The sequence below is a fragment of the Equus asinus genome, chromosome 2 (assembly GCF_041296235.1).
Source record: "Equus asinus isolate D_3611 breed Donkey chromosome 2, EquAss-T2T_v2, whole genome shotgun sequence".
NCBI classification, from domain to species: domain Eukaryota; kingdom Metazoa; phylum Chordata; class Mammalia; order Perissodactyla; family Equidae; genus Equus; species Equus asinus.
The window spans coordinates 77,246,555-77,268,181 of record NC_091791.1 but is presented as its reverse complement, the minus strand read 5'-3'; the positions used below and the strand labels follow the sequence as shown (position 1 = coordinate 77,268,181).

The following is a 21,627-nucleotide window of genomic DNA, read 5'->3' as shown; positions in this document are numbered from 1 at the left end:
GCGATGAATATACTCCTTGCAACTTCACTGCCCTATCAAATCTACGTCTTTTATGGCATCCTAGTCCCTCCCATTACAGGTTTCATAAGTTCCCACGTGCTTCACCTGGGTTTTTCAGGGTCTTCCTCACAACTCAGCCTTTTGTGGACTGCTGCCTGAAACTTGGAGCAAGGTGGGCCCAAGGGATAGGCAGAGACCCTGTAAACATGGCCTAGAACAGGTGTGCACGGTCTCTGCCTCCTTATAATTCTCATGCTGTCTTCTCAGTGGATATCCCTAGTTCTGCCTGTGTCCTGGCACATCTGGCATTCCTGGCTGGTGATGCTGCCCTATCTCAGGCCCTCAGAGTCTCTGGAAAACTGGTGGGAAGGATGGGAGTTAAGGTGGGCCTGAGAAGCCAAATAGGGCCAAAGTAAGGCTCTAGTCTACAAATAGACTTATTTTTAAAACCCTCAGGGGCTTAACCAAGAGCATTTTCTCTGTGACCGAGGAGGTGGGTCCCTTGAAACAAAGATGCTTAAACTGGTGAAATTAGGTTATATGGGCTACAGCTTTATGGTTATTAAAGTGGGGAAAATAAATTAGGGAGCATTACCAATAAGAGCTATTAAAGCAAGCTTGTTTAATAAACTACATTCACATTTTAAAGTATTGACGGTTTTATTTAGTGTATGTCATAAAGTGATGGTAACATGCTGTGTGCACAGCTGCCTGTAATTTGTACACTGCTTTCCACTGCTAAGTGGATGACAATTTTCTAATAACAACTTGGAAACAGGCCTCAAGCTTGAGAACGTGTATCCTGCAATAACTTGTAATTGCTAACCCAGGAGTGTACCCTATAGAAATATTCCTAAGTATGAAAAAAAAGAATGTTCAAATCAGCACATTCTCTATAAAGAAAACCTAAAACACAAATTATGGCTAATGACTCACAATCTATTTGGCACCAAAAACTAAGGATTCCTAGCTATGGCAATGGATGCAACTCCAGAATAAAGTAGGACATTACAAATGGCTGAAGAACAGAGCACAAGTCACAGGAGGCTGGGACTGTGTGCTTCTATTTTCTCTTTCCGGGATGTGTTTCTACCACTATTTCCACCACTCACATATTTAACATTTTTTTAACCTGACTTTTAATTTAGCCTCATTGGAAGAACATAAGGGAAATCATGGATTTCACATGCTAAATTATTTTGAAATTCACACTGAAATACAGTAGTATTAAAATGAATTCTCTTCAATCACCCAGTCATTTTGCTGCTTTCTGGTGAGTAGATAGTCTGTGCCAGTCATTGTGAAAAAGTCTTTATTTTAAGAAAAAAATTTAGTTAACAAAAATTTTAACAAGTTTCACTTAGCAAAATACACCCAAAAAGAAATCACAGTACAAAGAAAGTTTTAAGTCAAGGCCTCACCAATTCCTACAGTATTAGTAATGTGTCTCAATTTTCAAAACTAACTTTTAAAAAGCTTAAACTTAACCTAAAAGATTTTAAATGAAAATAAACTAGAATGAACAAACATGAGAAATGTTCCTCTTCGAATTAGGGATCTAGCACCTTTGAGTTTTCCAAAAAAGCACGTCTCCCCAATGTGTTCACGGTGATGTGGTGTAAAAGATCCACATTTAATGTACTTAAAACTACTTTAACTCAGATAACATCACTCTGAAGTACACTACCAAAATGTTAATTGAGAAAAGCTGAAAATAGTTTTAGTTTACTCAATATCACATGCTAGAAGAAAGTTTGCATGAGAAAACACTGAAGAGGTAATTCTTTTAATCCAGATTTCACAAACTCATGGTGCAAAATGGGTCCCACAGCTCCCTCTAGAGTAACTGCTTTTCACTGCTTGTTGGCTGCCTGTGAAAATTTGATTGAAACAACTCAAATGCTCCTACAAAACTAGTCATATCCACCCATGCTGTTCTGGCCGCTGTAGCCAGCCCCATAACAGCCACTCACTGACTGGCTCTCGAGGCCACTGTAAGTGGACTGGGCTGACACCCCCATGCCTTGCATCATCTGGCTGCTATATGCCCCATTGCTGGCCCCTGTTGTGGAATTCAAGAAAAGTTCTATGTATCTGTGTTGCATGTTGGCCCTGTCTTTGGACATAGCTGCCACGGCTTCTTCGTGAGTGGCAAACTCAACATCAGCTTCGCCTGTCACTCTTCCATCAGGGCCAATCTCAATATGGACTCTCACGGGGTTGAGTGGAGAGAAGAAGTTGTAAATGTCGTTCTCTGTGGCTTTGTACGGCAGCCCCCTCATGTGGACACAGTGTCCAGTGGTGCTCTGGACAGTGAACTCACCATCTCCATATCTGTGGTCATACATGCCCGAGAGACAGTAACTGAGGTCTCTTCCAAACAGGTCAGTGGTGAAGCCATAACCATCACTGAGGCCACTGTACTCCTCATAGCCCCCATAGCCTGCACTGTAAGCACCAGACCTCATCCTCTCCAGGCCTGCTTGCTTGACAATGCCAATATACCTCCTGGCTGTACCTGGGCGGTCATAAGGCCCTGGCCGTTGCACAGACATGAACTTCAGAGGGGGATCTGAGTATGACCTAACTTCTTCCTGACTGCTCTTGAACACTTCAATATACCTGTGCCCTATTCTCTCCTTGTGCTTCCCTAGAGCCTTCTCAGCTAACTCCTGCGAGGCAAACTGCACAAAGGCTTCCCCTGTAATCTTGCCCTCAGGGTCCACAGGCAATGTGATCCCGTTTGGCACGATTTCCAACCCTGAGAAGAACTGAACAATTTCTTCCTTGGTGCATCCAAATGGGAGTCCTCGAAGCCGCACGAAGCCATCATTCGCGGTGTCGGCACTGTTTGGGCCGCTGTGCTTCAACACCCAATCCATCTCGGTTCTGTGAGACTTGAACACCTCAATGTACCGGTGTCCCATGCTTTCCCTGTCTTTTTTAAGGGCCATTTTTACATCATCTTCTGATTCAAGTTCAATAAAAGCCTCACCACTCTGCCTGCCTTCTCTAGTGTAGATGAAATGAACACCTGCAGCCCCATCATGAATTGTGCAGTCGGAGAGGAAATTCTGCACATCCTCAATAGAGCAGGACCAGGGCAGGCCACGGAGCTTGACCACAAAGCCTTCACCTCCCTCAGGGCCCAGCATCATGGACACTTGACAGGACAGATGTTAAACAAGCTTGGGTGTTGCTTTCTGTAGCTGAAAAGAAAGCAAAAACTACTTTACATAATTTTTCATTTAATATGTACAAGAATATGCAGCAAATATTGTTTTCCCCATTTTACAGATGAAGAACGATGAGTGAAATTAAAGCTGTGAAGAAATATACCAAATACAGTTGAGCTGAGATTCAATCCCAGATCTCTCCAAAAATGTATATATTACTCACAGATAGATAGAAACAGAACAAATGAGAGGTCTTGAGAAAATAGCAAGCCAAAATCTATAAATTCTAATGGTCAATTCTAAGTTCTAGAAGAGAAGAAAGAGAATGAATTGAGGCAACATTCAGAAATTATAAGAGGATTTCTCAGAACTAGAGGAAAGCAGATGAGATGTATTAGTGAACTGCTAAACCACTGAAGTAAAAGGCAGGAGCATAGGTGTAACTTGGTGCCTTGAATACAGAGGAATCTAAATATTAGCCAAGAGCAAGGGCATTTTCCTGTTATATTTATATTCATATTTATTCCAGATATTTCTCAGGAAGAAGTTTGGTAGTTCATTTACAAGTGCTCCTCTGTGAGATTCTTCTTAAAGTGCAACCCTTACATTTAACCAATTTACTTGTTTATGGCAAGATACTCTAAAAATGTAAGTAAAAATAAGTGATAAAGACTATTTTAAACCACACTACAGAATAACATTTTATTTGACACTAGGGTGAACCAGAATCAGCGTTCTCATTGGCAATGCTGCAAGGATACAAGACAGCAACGGCAACAAGGAATCTAAGGAAGGAGCATTTTGTTCATAAATTGTCAAATCAAAGAAAATATATTAAGTGTGAGGCCAAACTGAAGACATATCCAGACAAAGAAACAAGTCCATCAGCAGAATATTAGTTATGTGCACTGCAATAAACATAGAAATTAAATTATACGCTTCTCAGGTTCTCATATAAACAAAAGGATCAACATAAAACCACCTTATGTTGATCAACGTAACGTATGTATTGTGCATTTCATTGAGGGACTTGAAGAAAGAGCATGAACACCTCCATGTACAAGAGGTGCCCTTCCTGACACTGTTATGAAGTGCGTGTGGCATCTGGCACCCAGAGCCCAAACTGAAAGAGAGTAAAGGTGAAATCCACGTGGAAGGGCAGTTTAAGAAGAGGAGAATGACTTGAGCCATCTGATAGCAATATACACATAACATAGAGACAGTAAAAATATTGATAGGGCCAAAAATATTTTTAGTGATCGATGCTCAAAATGGGCACATGTAAGTATATGGAAGTTAAATGTTTCATGAAGGTGTCATTTTACAACAAGTGTAATAGATGCAGCTATTAAAATCAGTGGTAAGAGAGATGCCTTTTTAAGAAATGTGGGCACACTGATCATCATGTAGAAAGAGAAAATACAACCTTACCTCAAATGAATCACCAAAATATTCCAGATAAAATAGGGCATTTACACTACTATAGCAAAATATGGACAAATATATAAAGAGCTCCTAAAATAATTTTTATAAAAATCCCACAATTTAAAATGTAGAAAGCACCAGTAGGTAATTTAAGAAAAGGAAAAGCAAATTGGTAATAAATGTATGAAATGCTCAACTGCACTAATATCAGGGAAAACAAAATTATTGGCGAGTTGCCATTTGACCCATCACAATTTTTATAATTTAAATATTTGATACAGCCATTGTATGCAGGGCCTAGTCATCTTAAATTGCCAATGTATGAAAGGATAATTCTTAGTGATAATTTCAGCCCTTCCCCCAACAATAAATGGAATTCATATGCAGTTCCTCCTTTACTGTGCCCAGTAAAAGAGAGCCCTGGAAGATTCCAAGGATCTGAACGTTCCATGGCTGTACTGAGTGGCTCAGGGGCACAGAGCTGAGCACAATGGATCATACCTTGGACCAGACAGTTCTTTGTTGTGGCAGACAGACCTCTGCATTATAGGATGTCAGGGAGCATCCCAGGCCTCTACCTACTAGATGCTATTAGCACTCCCCTCCCCTGTTGTGACAACCAAAAATGTCTCCAGACATTCCCAAATGTTCCCTAGGGGATAAAACTGCCCAAAGTTGGGAATGACTACTGTAGAAAATCAGGGTCCCCAACCTTAAAGTGGGCCCTCCATACTGCCTATAGTTCCACCACAACTCCCCACTCTCCCAAAGCCCTTAAATGTCTGTGATAACCTCACATACTTTAATCTTTCTTCACTTCAGCTGATCATCTTCTACTTCAGAGGATTAGGGACCATGTAAAGGGAACTGCCACCAAGTCTAGGAATTTAGAAACAAGGAGTTGCTTCTCCTTACAGCTGACATCATTACCTACAGCTCTGCTCTGGTCCCAACTCCACCCACCTTCAAGAGATTCTTTATTTTCAATCTCTCTCGCTGAAGACTATATCCTTAGCAATTAAGTATGCTCATTTCTTACCAATCCCGTAATATATACCTTTCCTGATGCCAACTTTGCCTCCAGCTACTTGCTGATTTGCTTTCCCTTTCAATAAAATCTCCTTAAAAGGCCTCTACCGTCACCTCCACCCCCCCAACATTAAAAGGACATGATCTCTACCAAGGAACTTCCACGGAAAGAAAGAGAACAAGTATTTTATCTTCACCTTACTTGTTCCCAGGGCAGGATTCACCCATTCCCTCCAGAAATCCTCTCTCCTTTTGGCTCCTATGATGCAACTGTCTCCTGGTTTTCTTATTAATTCCTTAGACACTATCTCTCAGCCTCTTCCTGTGTGAATCCTTCCTCAACATTCAACTGGAGGGACTCATTGGGCTTGGACCCAGTCCTTCTTTTCTAGGCAGCCTCACCTGACCCCTGGATCTCCATGACCAGCTCTGGGCTCAGGACACAGAAGTTCCCAGCCTTAAGCTCCTTAAGGCCGAGACTGGTATACACACTCTACTCTACAGCTCCTATGTACAATGAACCAGCATTTTTCTCCAGAAACTCTTCTTCTATAGCACCCTGGTTGCAGCATAAATGGCCTTACCTGTCATCCAGAGGCTCCAGAAGGAAACCGAAGTAATCCTTGAACTGCACCCAAGCCCTCAAAGCCAATGAATTCATCATCTCTCCGGGGTGTTACCATTCTCTACCCTAACCCACACCCCTAAATCCTACTCTCTAACTCTTGATTTGAACAAATAATAAAGGTTTCTCATAGCTCTAAACTCAGTCCTAGCACACTGCATGGCAGAGTCTGAGCTCAATAATTCCTTCCTTTGTGATGTTAATTATCAAATTTTAAAATTTTCTTTCTGAATCGCCCTCATGTCCCTTTTGACTTCCTCACATTTCTTTCTAATTCTAGTACCAACAGCCCATTCCAAGATAACTCTATGTGGTCTTAAACTTCTCAAGCATTCTTTTAAACTGACTTTGTCACTCTCCTGTTCCAAGTCCTCAGTGGCTTCCCACTGGCATTGGAACACAAACCACAGGGCTAAGGGGGTGCTCAGGTCTTGCAACTTTCTGTTGGCCTGCAACAATTATCTAGCTCACATCATTCCCCCCACCCGTTTTAATCTCCTCTATCCATTTATTCCCCTGTGCCTGGAATGTGCTGCCAGGCTCTCTGATCCCTTGGATTTAACACGTGGTAATTCTCTCTCCAAATGTACTCTACTCAATCTCTGTCTAGCTAAATCCTACTAATCCTTAAGGTCTCAGCTCAAATATACCACTTTCCAAAAGATCTTCCCCTTCTACAAATTAAGTCTTATGGTTCTATGCTCCCATAGCATTCTTGCTGTGATTTGTTTAAAAGGCGTCTTCAAAACTGCACTGAGAGTCTGTGACAGACAGACTGTTCTGTTGGTCACTGTGGCCCGCCCAAGCACAGCAGGGCCAAGATTAGCAAGAGATTAACTGACGGCCATGCAGGGTCAACACCTCCCTCTAGAATACGGCAGCCTAGTTAGGCTGAAAAAGACATGTAGAAAGCATATAAGAACTGACATTTCATCTAATTACTTAAAACATCTAATAATACAGAACAGATTACAAATGTTTTGTTTCAGAAAATGTTTCAAAAACAAAGTGATTTCTTCTGGGAAAGCAAGGTAAAGGAGCATTCTTTTCCAAAATACATGTCTACGTTTAAATGCTTTTTACTCCAGAATTATCTTTCTCTTCCATTTCTCATGAGAAGTCCTATGACTTTCAATTTCTTATTCTTCTAAACTTTCAATGGAACTCAAACCTAATCTTTGGTGCTAACACAATATACTATAAGATCTTCATTTTTGTCCTCAGACTCCTCTACATTTGGATCCTTTGCAGACTTACAGTACTTAGGACATTAACTAAAACTTAGAAAAGAAGAACACTGTGGAGTTCTGCTCAACATTAGCCTTAAAGCTAGTGACAAACTGTACTTCACATTCCTAAGAAAATCTTCTGCTTGAATATAATTTAGAAATTTAAACTTAGAATTTATAAACTTAGAAATTACATTTCTTAAAATAGCTCACCTTAAAGAACAACGGGGGATGCCCACAGTCGGAGATGCTCCTGGCAGGCAAGGAACTGTCCTAAAAAAGAGAGATGGCAGTCTTGCCTGGTGCCCCAGCACACACCAGAGTGATGGGAGGCTGTGGTCCCTGGGGCTGGGATGGAATGGGAGCTCCCTTCCTCTGGGAAAAGCATGGCCAGGCTGTGTGAGGCCCTTTATAGCCACCGGGTGCCATAATTGAAGTACACACCCGGCCCGCCCCTACAACATTTAATTTAAAAGATTTACCTTTTCATAGGATAATATAGGGGATAACAGCAGGGAAGCATCCCACTTGCTGAGATGAGACTTACCCAATTCCTGAGTTTCTATACAGAAAACTCTAGGAGCGGTAAGGAAATTTAAATATCTAGGGCAGGCTGGGCTCAGTTGGGGTGGGGGGAAAAGGGCCGACCCTGGCAGGGGCGAAAGGCGAGGGGCAGCTATGCAGACCCGTACAGGACTGGAGACACAGCCCAATCGTCACTGGGATGGGCTTCAACAAAAGGCTGTTTGCTAGAAATTGTTCAACAGGATTTACAATTTACAAGAATCCCTGAGGGGCAGGGTGGAGATACTCAAGACATTCTCTCCCAGTTTTAATTGGTAACTTCATTTCTTGTGACCTGTATTTGATCTGACACTGATACTTTAATTAACCGAGGAAGAATGAGGGGAGAAAATGTTGAAATATGCTTTTCAATAGGAAAAACATCATCACCATCACCCACAGCCACATGATAAAGCTGTCCTCAAAGGACTAGGATATGTGCTGAAGCACAGGGATCAGTCTGAGGAACTAAGCTACATTTTAGTTTTGGAAACATAGAATTGGGAAAGCAGTTAATTTCTCTGAGCCCACTGTCTTAAAGACAGTATCTGCCCTGTCTTACTAGCATCCTGTGATTATTACATGAGACATTATTTGGAGGAAAAAATCCCGCATAAGTATTAAAGTTTAAGAAAAAATGGTTTCAAATTCTCTGGAAGAAAGTTTTCAAGAGGCTTCAATGGTTCTTCCCCTCTGCCTCTAGAAAAGAGTGTAATGTGAAGGGTAAAACCCAGTCATCTTAGTGATCTGATCCCTTTCTGCCTTGGTTTTTCCCAGTTCCTGGCTCCTTCTAGTGTGGTCCGCAGACCAACAGCTGGGGCCCCTCCCGGGACGTGCGCACAACGCACGTTGAAGCGCTGATGGAGAGCAATGGTCTCACCCCAGCAGCACCATGCAATCGCTGGGGGAGTGTTAAAATATATTGCTCTTGGGCCCCGCACCTGGAGATTCTGCTGTAATTGTGCTGTACGGGGTGCAGCCAAGGATTCTGCACGACTCCCGCAGGCGACTGGACTGTGAGCTAAGTGTGAACACGGACCACCTAAGGGATTCTAATGCAGATTCTAAAACCACAGATGTGGGCTGGGGCCGAGATTCTGTATTTCTAACAGGCTCCCTGGACTCCTGCGAGGCTCTCCAGAATGTGCTCTTCACCACTCTACGGGTGAGACAGAATTTAGTTCAGATTCAGGTCGATCCAATCAAGATAAACAGGGTGCGCCTGCCAGCGCCGTGACTAATTGGTTTATCTACGGAGTACGCAGGGCGGTTTAAAGCTCACCTCCCATCTTCCCGGTTAGGGACGGGAACGCGGCGGGGCCCCGGCTTCACCCTCCTTTACGTTTGCGTGTCAGGGACACCTGAGGAGCAATTTCGCCCTTATTTGTAAACGAACTTTAACCTACAGCTGGCAGTACGCACGAACCAGGTCGTCCTGGGTATCTTAACTACTCAGAAAGTTCTACTCTTAAACCCTAGTCCGCGGGAGCCGCTCCTCAGGACTACGCGGCTCACTTTTTGGACTTACCGCTGAGGGGAGCAGGGCTGAGTCCTATTTTCAGCAAGCAAGCGCAGTTTACAGCCAAAGGACCCCCAATTCCACCGGACGCTTAAACACGCAGAGGGCTCCGGGGAAAGTCCAGGTGCATCCTCTTGTTATTAACCTGAAATTGAAACTCAACTGGCTGTGGGCAAACGCTTCATACGAAAGTTGAAACTGCGGTCTCAAGCTCGCAGCCGCCGCCACAGGCCGCCAGGGGCGCGCCTGAGCGGTTTCGGCGGGAAGCACAGCAGCGGTCCCGGACGCCGAGCTCCCGGGCCGGGGGGACCGGGACAAGGTGAAGGAGTTCGTCCGGCCTCCACCAGGCGCCTGGCGATCCGATAGCCTCGGGCCGGCCCAGCCCTGCAGGAAGGCGGGTCCCCAGAGCGCCCCATCCCAGGTCCTGGGCGGGGTCAGCGGGAGCTTCCGGGGCGGGGGCAGGGCGAGCAGCGCGGGGGGAGGAAAGAGGCTTCCCGGGCCCGGGGGAGGGGGGAGGAGGAAGAGGTCACAGGGTGAAGGCTTCCCAGGGCCCGACGGTGGGAGGGGAGCTCCCGGGGGGGGGAGGGGGGAAGCGGGGGTGTTCCTGGGGGACCGGGAAAAGAGTTCTCGGGCCGGGAGGGGGGTGAGGCGGGGGAAGAGTTCGCGGGCCGGGCTTCCCGGAGCCGCGGGGGGCGGGGGCGGAGCTCCCCAGTCGGGGGCTCCTGGGGCGGCCGGGGAAAAGTTCCCTGGGCCCGCGGGGGGCGGGCGGTCTCCGGGCTGGCGGTGGAACTCCCGGGTCGGGTCGGGGGAACATCCTGGGGAGCTGGGGGGCGGGGGGAGAGAAAGAGTTCGCGGGGCAGCAAGGGGGGGAGGGGGGAAGAGTTCCCGAAGCGTGGGGGGTGGTTCGGAGGGAGGAGGTCGCGGGACCTGCGAGCAGTGGGGGTGGCGGATGGGCGGGCGGGGGTCGTCCGCTCGCGGCGGCTCACCACGACGGGTCCGGAAGGCCGGCGCGCGGGGCTGCGTCCCAGAGGCAGAGGCCGCGTGACTGGGAGGGCGGCAAGCCGGACGTGGGTCACGGGGTGTAAAGGAGGAAGTGCCACCGACAGGCCCGCCAAGATGTCACCAATGGAAATGCGTCCTGCAGGTGCGGCCCGCGCCCGCGCGACCGGCCAAGGCAGGAAGTGGGAGGAGGAGGAAAGAAAAGCAACGAGGAAGACCGTTCTGAGTGAGTTCTCAGGAAAGATGCCAGGGTGGGGAAAAGTCCAGAGTTCCAGCGGGGTGGGGGGGTGGACGGGTACGGCTTAGGTGGAAGGACAAACCGTAAAAAAAAAAAAAAAAAAAAAAAATCATCTCTGGAGGCAAGAATTTAGAACCGAAACTAACGGACAAAAGGTAGAACCTCCTTGTATATACAGTACCTTATTTTGTGTATTTGACTATAGACTCATGTAAATACTTTGCATAATTTTTAAAAGATTAATTTTAAAACATGCAATTCTTAAACTTTATACCTATCAAGCAAATTACGTTTTATGAACCTTTGAATCCTAATTCAAATGAACAGACTGGAAAACAATTAAAAGGCAATTGCAATAATGTGAGCAGTGACTGAATTATTTTATATTAAGGAATTATAAAAGTTGCAATTATGCTGCTGTGGTTTTATTTGAGACATTATTTAGAGATACATCTGATGTCTAGAATCTGTTTCTAAATAATATGAGTGGAGGGAGCAGGAGTACAGATGAAACAACATGGGCCATGATTTACTAATTGAAGCTGGGTGATGGGTACCTGAAGGAGTTTCATCATACTTTCGTCTCTGTTTTTGTGTATGTTTAACACTTTTAGTAATAAAATTATTTTTAAAAGAAAAAAAGTCTTAAGACTCTACTTACTAGAAATTAGAAGTAACTACCAAATTATAGGATTTATAATAAAGGCAGGTACTAGGTGAGACTATGGTGATCCAGTCTGCAAAGCCAGACTCTGGGAAACACTGCAAAGACAAATGAGCCAGTCCTTCAATAAAATAGCTCTAAGGGAAAAGACCACTTATTGAATAAAAGAAATTTAAGACATTTATCAAGGATTCACAGTGCATGAGACATATGTGTCTTGATTTAAACAAATTGGTAAATATTTACGGGACAATTTAGGAGAATTTTAACACTGACTAGAAATTTAATCTTCAAGTATTATATTTATACTTATTTTAGGTATGAGAGAATTGTAGTTATGTTTAAAAATAAAGGACTTAATTTTTAGTGATACATTTTGAAGTTCTTGTGGATGAAACTGTGATGGCTGGGATTTGCTTCAAAATTATCCATGAGGGAAGAAGGTGGGGGAGGCAGAGAACTGTCCATCATTGGTCATTACTGAAGCTGGGTGACAGAAAAAAACCATCCCACAAAATTTGAATCCTCTTCTATATTCTTGGTAGTTTATATGACTGGTGTGCATTTTCTCAATTTATTGGAATGTCTTTGTTGCAGGTAAGTAGTTTTACATATGCCTTCCTTATCTGGTTGGTGACACCGGCAGGGCGAGTGTTAATAATTGATCAGTCATGATGTGGTTCTTGCCTGGTGAAGGAACAACATGTACAGAAGACACACAGGAGCGTGTTGTCCTGAGATAGAAAGCACCTGAAAACACTTTGCAGCCAGGGCTGACATCAACAAAAGAGGGATGTAGAGGAAGATCCTCTATAAAAGGCCTGGGAAGGTATTTTGGACTTTATTGTAAGGCCAATGGGAAGTCACTTAATTGTTTCAAAATGGAATGTAGTGTAATTTGAGTTTTGCTTTTCAACAGAACAGTCAAGGTGCTATATGGAAAATGAATGGTAGGAACAGATGTATGGAGATGAGATGAGAAGGAATGACGAGTTTAGGAAGAATTGATGGTACCCTGCAACAGAAACACTGCGGGGGAAATTGAACCATGTGAAAGGATTTCAGTGATGTGCAATAAATAAAATTGATCAGACTTGAAGAGTCATTCATTAGCCAGAAATAGCGTGCACTTAGCAGAGGCAGGCACTGTTCTAGGTCCACAGAACAGTGGCACAGGAAATCAATAAAGAAATGAATACATAAATGTATAATGATAAATTTTGAAATGACCAACACTAGAAAATAGGGATTAACTTACATTGGGGTTCTCAGGAAGTGATGTTTAAACAGACCAGAAGCATGAGGCGGGGTGGGACTGTGAAACCTTTTTTCCCTGGTAAATAGCTAAAGTTTAAAACTAAGAATTAGAAGACTACATAGCCTCTTTTTCCCTTGTACATTACCTTATTCCCCCTGGAAGCTTGTTCAAATTCTTTGTATTTTTAAAATGCAGCCCTTTACCAGGATATGTTTTGGTGTTGGTTGCTTTGTATAAATATTTTTTTTGTGATGAATCTTTTTAGTCTTTATATTCAGTTCTTATTAAATTCCCAAGAGAATTTTAGATATTGTTTCTGCTGCTTATGTCTGTTTTCCACTCAAGGTGCACAGAGAGGTCTGGGGAAGAAGCAATTCTCTGCTCATGGGACAGTATGTGAGCAGAGCCCAGACCTCTATTTGTTACGGATGTTTTCTGTTCTACTGGAAACCTCAAAAGTCTCTTCCAAACTAGCAATTTCATAAAGTACCAACCCAGTGGCTCTTAAACATTTCTGGTGTCAGGGACTCATATGAATACGATGCATGTCTGGACCAACTTCTTCAAAAAATGTACCCTCCCACACAGTTGTACCTAAATTTTGAAAAGCCTCATGCAGCTGAAGTGTGAGAACTCTGACCTAATTTGCCAGCATGCCAAATTCAATACACAAAGCTACCTAAGAGCTATTAAGGAGAGAGGAGATGTAGATGGATCATTAAATATATTTTAACATTTTAAATGTCTCTTGCTATTACTACATTTTTATCTATCAAAGGGGATGTGACACAATCTATAAGCAACAAGAAAGCTGTTTTCCATTATCTTTTAACTATTACCTACGGTAAGTAAAGGGCCTAAGTCGAGAGTAATATTGTTTTCCTCAGTGTTCACTTCTCAAGAGCTGTGTTAACTAAAAAGCAAAACTACTATCCTATCTATATAATGCTCATATTGAAATTAATATAAGGAACAAATTTTTACCCAGCACAGAACAAGCAACCCTTGCTCTATATTACTGATTGCATTCTGCAGGTGACCCAAGAATCAAGATCTAAAGTTACAACAGAAAAAAAAATGTATCAGATGAGGTTTTCATAAAAAGAAACCCTATCAGACTTCCATTGCTAAAAATAAAAATCTGTTTTCAATTAAGGGGAAAATCTCATTATCTGTATTAATTGGTAGTGCTCTCCCCATAGCAGGAAATAATTCTAACCTAGCTAAGAAATGAGGGGTGGGGAGGAAAGGAGAATTCTGATGAAGGAAACAATTGCTAAGAAGATAGTCTCCCAACCACCTCCCCTAGCAAGTTTCCTGCAGCCCCTGGGTGGATGAGCACTCAGATCCTGGAGCTGGGCAGAAGGCCTCAGGGAGCCAGTGGGTTACACTCATGGTCTCCAGGGGACCTTTTTGGTACAAGACCACAGACCCCACGGGAAGGGGGTCTGGAGCCACCTCCTGGTGGTCTGTGAGAGCTGATACCTTGTCAGGTCCCATTGCAGCTGCCATGAGTGGAGACTTGCTGTAGTTGCTTGTGCTCAATGTTTGCTGCTCAGGGGACAACAGCACACTGCCCTGCGTGAGTGGAGAACAGAGCCAAGAGGAAGAGAGGAACATAACAATGTACTTAAGAGGGGCTCCAGCACCCAGAGAGGATACCACACATCAGGCAAAAGCTTAGAACAGCAGGCCGTTTTCAGAGAACAAGGAGTGCTGGACAAAACTGTAAATATTATAACAGAAAAAAATAGGCAGTTTCAGATACTCAACCACAGAATAAAAAACTTTCCGGTGCCAAAAATTGAGTTTTGAATTTAAAGTTAGTAATAAATTGAAAGAAAGGATAGGGGCCTGGAAAACCAAGTGGAAGAAATATCTCAAAACAGAAAAAATAGAAACACTAAGAGGAAAAAGATATGAAATTTGGAGGACACAAGATATAACACGAGACAGGAGATATAACATGTGAATAACAGGAATCCCAGAAGGAGAAAAAGACATAAATAGAGGCAAGAGAACAGATAGATAAAGAATGGAAGGAAATTTTCCTGGCTTAAAATAAACTCCGTTGTGTAGTTCCCAACAGATACTTTAAAAAGACCCAACCCAGGCATGTATTGGTAAAAACTCTCAAAGCATAGAGGAAAAACTGCTTTGGAAAAAGAACAAGTTAGGTACAAAAGATAAAAAATATGGTAGCCACTAGCCAGAAGTGCTACTAAGCGCTTGAAATGTGGCAAGTACAAATTAATATGTGCTGTTAAGTATAAAACACATGCTGAATTAAAGATTAAAACAAGAATGTAAAATATCTCAATTTTAAAATATTGATTACATGTTGAAGTGATATTTTTGATGTATGGAGTTAATCAAAATATATTAAAATACACTAAATTAAAATATTTCCCAACTCATTCTACAAGGCCAGTATTATCCTGTGTTATGGTCTGAACTGTGTCACAAAAAATCGTATGTTGAAATCCTAACCCCCAGTATCCAAGAATGTGACCAGATTTGGAGATAAAGTCTTTACAGAAGTAATTAAGTGAAAACAAGGTCATTTAATTTAGGGTGGGCTGTATTCCAATATGACTGGTGTCTTTATAAGAGGGGGAAATGTGGACACAGAGAAGCAGAGGGAAGGCGACATGACGACACAGGGAGAAGACGGCCATCTACAAACCAGGGCGAAAGGTTTGGAACATATCCTTTCCTCATGGCCCTAAGAGGGAACCAACCCTGCTGACACCTTATCTAGGACATCTGGCCTCCAGAACTGAGAAACAATAAATTTCTGTTGTTTAAGCCACCGAGTCTGCAGTACTTTGTTACAGCAGCCCTAGCAAACAAATATACTCTGATACCAAAACCAGGCAGACATCACAAGAAAAGATAACTACATACTAATATTCCTTATAAATACAGATGCAAAATTCCTCAACAAAATACTAACAAACCAAATCCAGCACACATAGAAAGGATTATACACCACGACCAAGTGAGATTTATCCCAGGAATGCTTAGGGGGTTTCAACATAAGAAAATGTTCTGGAATTAGATAGTGGTGGTTTTTGCAACATGTGAATATATTAAAAACCTCTGAATTGTACCCTTTAAAAAGGTGAACTGTACGGTATGTGAATTATACATCTCAATTAAAAAAATGAAAAAATTATATGCCATTCATATCATAATTCTATTAGACAGTACTTTTTTTTTTAAAGATTGGCACCTGAACTAACATCTGTTGCCCATCTTCCTTTTTCTTTTCTTCTTCTCCCCAAAGCCCCCCAGCACATAGTTGTATATTCTAGTTGTAGGTCCTTCTAGCTGTGCCATGTGGGATGCCGCCTCACAATGGCCTGATGAGCAGTGCCATGTCCACGCCTAGGATCTGAACCGGCAAAAACCTGAGCCTTGCCGGTGAAGTGGAGGGCGTGAACTTAAGCACTGGGCCAAGCCCCTGGACAGTACTATTCTAACCAAGTATTGTATAAAGCAGAACAGAGACCCCAATTAGGGGAAGATGAAGAATGAAGACATCAATGACGGGTCTTTACAACGTAAATAGATTTATAAGGAAATAATGTGATAGGAATTTGTAATATTTGTATTTGGTGAGGATTTTTGTAAAAGAAGATGCATACTGTCAGGAAAACCTAATAGGAATTGTTTTGGGTTTTTTCCCTTAATAATTATATCACTTTTTGTATCCCAAGAGATCTTTTTCCTAGCCCAAGGCTATATGGATATCTTTTTAACTTATAAAGCTGTTGTTTTCATCTGCATCTTTACATTTTGATCTACAATCAACCTGGAATTGAATTTTAATTTTCAAGAGTTTTAGAATTAGTTTATCAAGTTTTACAGGCTAATTTCACTCATGAACTCAGATGCAAAAACCCTAAATAAACATCAGCTAACCAAATCCAGCAATATGCAAAAAACAAAATGCATCACGACCAACTTGGGTTTATTGCAGGCATGCAACTGTAGTCCATCATTTCAAAGTTGATTACTGCAATCTGTCACACTGACATATTAATGAAGGCAAAATATGAGTTAACTAAAAATTGTCCATGTTTTATGAGACATGCTAAGAAACATCCTAAATAATAGAATAGAAAATTGATGAATTCCTCTAAAAACTGGGAATAGGGAAAAGTCTCCTGACTGTGGCTCAAAACCCAGAATATGGGAAAATACCTAAAAACTTGATTATAAACAAAACAACAAAATAAACCTCTTATGCATGGCTGAACACTATAACCTAAGCAAAAATACAAATGATAAAATGGGAAAGATACTTGCAATTTACTTCCCAAAAATGTCAATATCCTTAATATTTAGACAGCTTCTAAAGAGACAAAAAGTCCAACGATCCAAAAAGCAAAATAGGCTAGAGGCATGGAGAGCTGACAGAAAATATCCTTAAACGTGAAAAGATGCTCAACCTCAGCCATATACAATAAATCAAAACTTGAAATAATCTTTAAAATACCTATCACATTGGCAAAAATACCTAAGTTTGATAAGATACTTCCTTGGCAAGGCTGTAGATAAGCAGGCACTCTAAATACTGTTAGTGGAAATATTGAGTGGTTCAATCCCTTTGGTCAAAAAGGGGAAAAGACAACTGCAAAAGATAGTCATTTCAGCACTATTTCTAATAGGAAAAGACTAGAAACAACCCAACTGCCCATCACTAGAGGTCCAACTGAATAAACTTTGGTGGATCCACTAAAAGTATTACACCTTAAACCAAAGAAGCCATCAAAGACCACTGAGTTTCTATCAAAAAAGTCAGGAACTAATTTGAAGGCCAAAAATTGGAGAATTTGAGCATCAAAGAGAATAAAAGCTACAGTGGACTAAAACACATCCTATATATTTAAAATCCAGGCCTTCAGAATGACACTGGAAAAACTACTGTCTGGCACATGGTTAGGATTCAATTCATTACGCTGGATATTGATAAACATAACGAAGGAGTCAAAAACTTAACCTGCCTTTAAAGAAAACTTCCTCTCTGTAGAGTATTTTTGCTAATAAATGAGAAAGAATATTTAATTAAAATTATCACTAATTTCAAAACCATTAACAAAACAATGGATTGAGGGAAGGATCATCAATGGCTGCTAACATTACAAAGGTGGAACACTAACCAAAATATGCCTCTGGCAGGAATAGAGGGCATCTTGAATGAAGCATTCTTTCAAAAAAAAAAAAAAAAAACCTCAACAGAATAAGAATAGCCTTTAGAGGTAACTACCATTTTACAGGAAACGCAGGGGACAGAGAATCAAACACCACCACAGGAATGCCATGAGAAAAACCCAGAGCGTGTGGGGAAGAAATTCTGCATGACACACACCTAATTTGTTCAACAAAGAAAAATCTTTTAAGAATGGGGAACCTCTAGATTGTCACTAATAAAGTAGCCAATTGCCACACTTGAAACGTGGCCGGTAAATATAAAGTACACACTGGATTTTTGAAAGCTTAGTTTGAATAAAAAACATGAAAAATATAATTTAATGTTATATATTTTGGATATATATTAAGTTAAACTAATTATTAAAGTGAACTACATGTGTTTCTTTTTACTATTAGAAAATGTAAAATTACCTATGTGGCTTGCATTATATTTCTCTTGGACAACGCTGCTCTGGATTAAAACAATTTAAAAGATATATATCTACCAAATATAAAATGTGATGTTGTTTGGATCCCAATTCAAAACAACCACCTGTATAAAAATATTTATTACACAGTCGGGCACATTTGATCACTGGGGATTTTGATATCAAGGAATTATTATTTCTTTAGGTGTGATAATGGTATTGTGGTTATATTTTAAAAGTCCTTAGACATACAAGCTGAAATATTTACCGATAAAAATCTTATGTCTGGGATTTGCTGTAAAATAAGCCAAGCTGGTCTTAGCTAAGCCTGGTTATCCCTCTGCCCAGCTTTTTGTCTTCCACAAGAACCCTGGTTCAAAGCAACTAGGTGGGGAGGAGGGCACCCTGGCAAAGGGGTATCCCTGTCAGAGGTGAGTCCTAGTCCCAGCTGTCCCTGGGCAAGGGACTTCTTTTCTCACGGCCTCCATTTTCTCATTTGTACAATGGGAATAATAGCAATACCCCCTTGTAGACTGCTCATGAGCATGTGATTAGAAAACGTGGTAAACCCTAGCTATGCGCCTGGACCCACTAAGGATCAATTAACGTGGTTCTACAAAGAGTCCAAAAGCCAGAGGTCAGATCGGGGAGGGGAGGTTGGCAGGAAGTCACCTCCGTTGAAGGCAGCCCGCTTCCATTTCTGTAGCCACTCCAGGCACCTACTCTGATGGGCACCGTATGTCTCCACACTCATCTCCACAGTTTTGCCTATCTCCGAGGACTGACGCTCCTATTTAATCAATCTTTTCCCTTAAATCAATTCACATTTTTCCTTGAATATTTTGTTTACAAAGGGAACTTTGTAACAATACTCAAGCGAAACCCAGTCACTTGTCACCTAAAAAAAAGTAAAAACTACAAGAACATTACTAAAATAGAAAAAACTAAAAAAGGAGATCATAACAGAAATAATAAACCTAATCAATTTACACAAGTGCATACAGGAACATGAGATTCCCCAAGGCAAAGTATGGAATTGCTTCTCTCCCAAAACTCATTAAGTGTAGGAATTAATACCTTTATTTTTTTTTTTTTTGAGGGAGACTGGCCCTGAGCTAACACCCGTGCCCATCTTCCTCTACTCTATACGTGGGACGCCTGCAACAGCATGCCTTGCCAAGGAGTGCGTAGCTCCGCACCTGGGATCGGAACTGGCAAACCCCGCGCCGTGAAAGCGGAAAGTGCGAACTTAACCGGGGCACCACCGCGCAGGCCCCTTAATCGCTTATTGTAAAATGAAAAAATTTTACGTAGAAATTAGTACATACTGAAAACATCACTTTTCACTGATAGGTTAGATTCTAATATATTTTCTGTCTACCCTGAGAACCCGAGGTATTTTCATCCTTACTAGAAACTCAGAAGTAAATAGTTAACTTTTAAGACCGTGACTAAAAGTAACAGAATTATATTAAAATCGGTACTTTCGACGATATTTGAAATAGAAGACTATTTGCAGCCTTCAAAACCCTCCTGCTCCACCAGGCTGCGGACAACTGAGCGAACCCCGGGCGCCCTCCCCCGCGGCCCTTCCGGGAAGCTGCCGCGGTCGCACGGTGGCCCCTCGGCGCGCAGCTGCCACGGGCTCCTCCGGCCGCGCCCCCGGCCCGCAGGACAGGCCGAGCCCCCGGCGCCCGCAGACAATTGTGAACCAGAGCAGGCGGCCTGACCGTTCGTCCTAGGGCCTCCAGAGGAAGAGAACTGAGGCCACGGGCGTCCCGCGGGCGGCGGGCTGGGACCGACGGGATGCCGGTCGGGGGGCTGCAGGTGGCGGGGGAGGGGGGGACTTTCCCGGGCCTGGAGGGTGTCTGCGGGAACCTGTGGGGTCCTCTGAGGCCCTTAACGGGAGGGGCTCACGGCCGGTCGGGTCACGCAGGCCGCCCGGCGCCACCTCAGGGAAGCGCGCGGGCGCACGGGAGGCAGAGAGCGCCGCGCGACCGCCGCGCGGGAGCCGGCAGCGTCCGGAAGTTTCTTAGGCGCAGTCAAGAATCAGCAAGACACTCAAAGATACAAAGAAGGAAAGCACGAGGGAAAACCAAACGGCCGATTAAGCTCGCTCAGCACAAGTGGAGGCACCAAGCAAAGACAACGAGAACCAGAGTTTCACCCAAAATGCGAACACGGTACCTCGATGGCAGGAGACGAAGGCGGACAGGCGCGCAGGGCACACACGCGGCTCGGAGAGGAAGAAAAGGCCACGAGCACGGAGTGGAGGCGCGGCGAGCGGGAACGTGGGAGGGGGGAGGAGCCAGGCCCAGCCAGTCTCGGGCGACTCCCAGGCGCGCCCGGCCACGTGAGGGAACTGCTCTCGTTTCTAAATGAATTCCCCCTCCGACGGCCGCCGAGGGCCCTCACCCTGCTCCTGGCAGAGGCTCTCGGGCCCTGCTCTCCCTGGAGTCCGCCCGAGGCCCTCCTGCCCTTCCTCCCCAGACCCCAAATGTCAGCCCCCCGTCGAATGCCCGAGTGTAAAGCCTTTGACCTCAGACCCCGCCTCCCCAGATCCCAAATCTCAGCACCGCCGTCTCCACCTCCAGTGAGCAGAGGCCACGGTCAGTCCCTCGGTGGTTTGCGGCCCCTGACCTCAGACCCCGCCTCCCTGGACCCCAAATCTCAGCCCCACTGTCGCCACCCCTACGGGACCTAGTCGCCGGTCGGTTCCGGGTGTGCGGCCCTCGGCTTCGGACTCGCCGTCCGTCCCGCCCCTCACCTCGGGCTCCGAGTCTCTGCGCTCCCGCTCTTCCTCACACCCGGCGCCTCGGTCGTCCCCCTGAGCACCTAGAGGAGGGTGGAACGCGGGGGACTTGGCAGTTGTAGCTGAGGCAGTTGAGGCTTGTTTACCATCACCATGGAAACCCCTGGCGGCGCGCCCTGGGCGGGGCTTCCGAGGGGCGGAGTCAGGCGCGCGGCAGGCCGGAGTCCACAACTCCTGCTCGTCGTGTGCACGCGGCGCTTCCGGAAGCCCTTGCGTGCCCGGGCCCTGCTCGGCCCTCCGCCCCAGCACTCGGGAGCAGCAGCCCCAGGTCCCCGCGCCCCCGCCCTGCTTCCGCCTGCCTACGTGAGCGCAGGCCGGTTTCCCTACCGAACCCCACCTTCTTCTTCTGGAAGACGAGGGACAGTCCTACTTCCACGACGGAGCCGGAAGGACGCAAAGACCACGGCAGGGCGGGGCCTCCGCGGCGGCAGTCGGGGGGCGGAGCCTCGAAGGCGCCATTGT

General features: G+C 44.1%; 1 protein-coding gene across 15 annotated transcripts; it reads right to left on the bottom strand.

Moving 5' to 3' along the window:
- Positions 1 to 1,295: 1,295 nt before the first annotated feature.
- Positions 1,296 to 21,627, bottom strand: HNRNPF (heterogeneous nuclear ribonucleoprotein F). 15 transcript variants are annotated; one of them, XM_070491831.1, is made up of 5 exons: positions 21,503 to 21,627; positions 9,577 to 9,712; positions 7,698 to 7,757; positions 5,403 to 5,480; positions 1,296 to 3,209 (listed from the first exon to the last, which is right to left on the bottom strand). In XM_070491831.1, the coding sequence occupies exon 5, from the start codon at positions 3,156 to 3,158 to the stop codon at positions 1,914 to 1,916; it is 1,245 nt and encodes a 414-aa protein (XP_070347932.1). In that variant the 5' UTR covers positions 3,159 to 3,209; positions 5,403 to 5,480; positions 7,698 to 7,757; positions 9,577 to 9,712; positions 21,503 to 21,627; the 3' UTR covers positions 1,296 to 1,913. The 15 variants fall into 15 exon arrangements, with proteins under 15 accessions (XP_070347932.1, XP_070347961.1, XP_070347923.1 ...); XM_070491860.1 differs by lacking the exon at positions 5,403 to 5,480 and adding an exon at positions 21,121 to 21,188 and having other exon boundaries at positions 21,503 to 21,593; XM_070491822.1 differs by lacking the exons at positions 5,403 to 5,480; positions 21,503 to 21,627 and adding exons at positions 10,554 to 10,705; positions 20,541 to 21,006.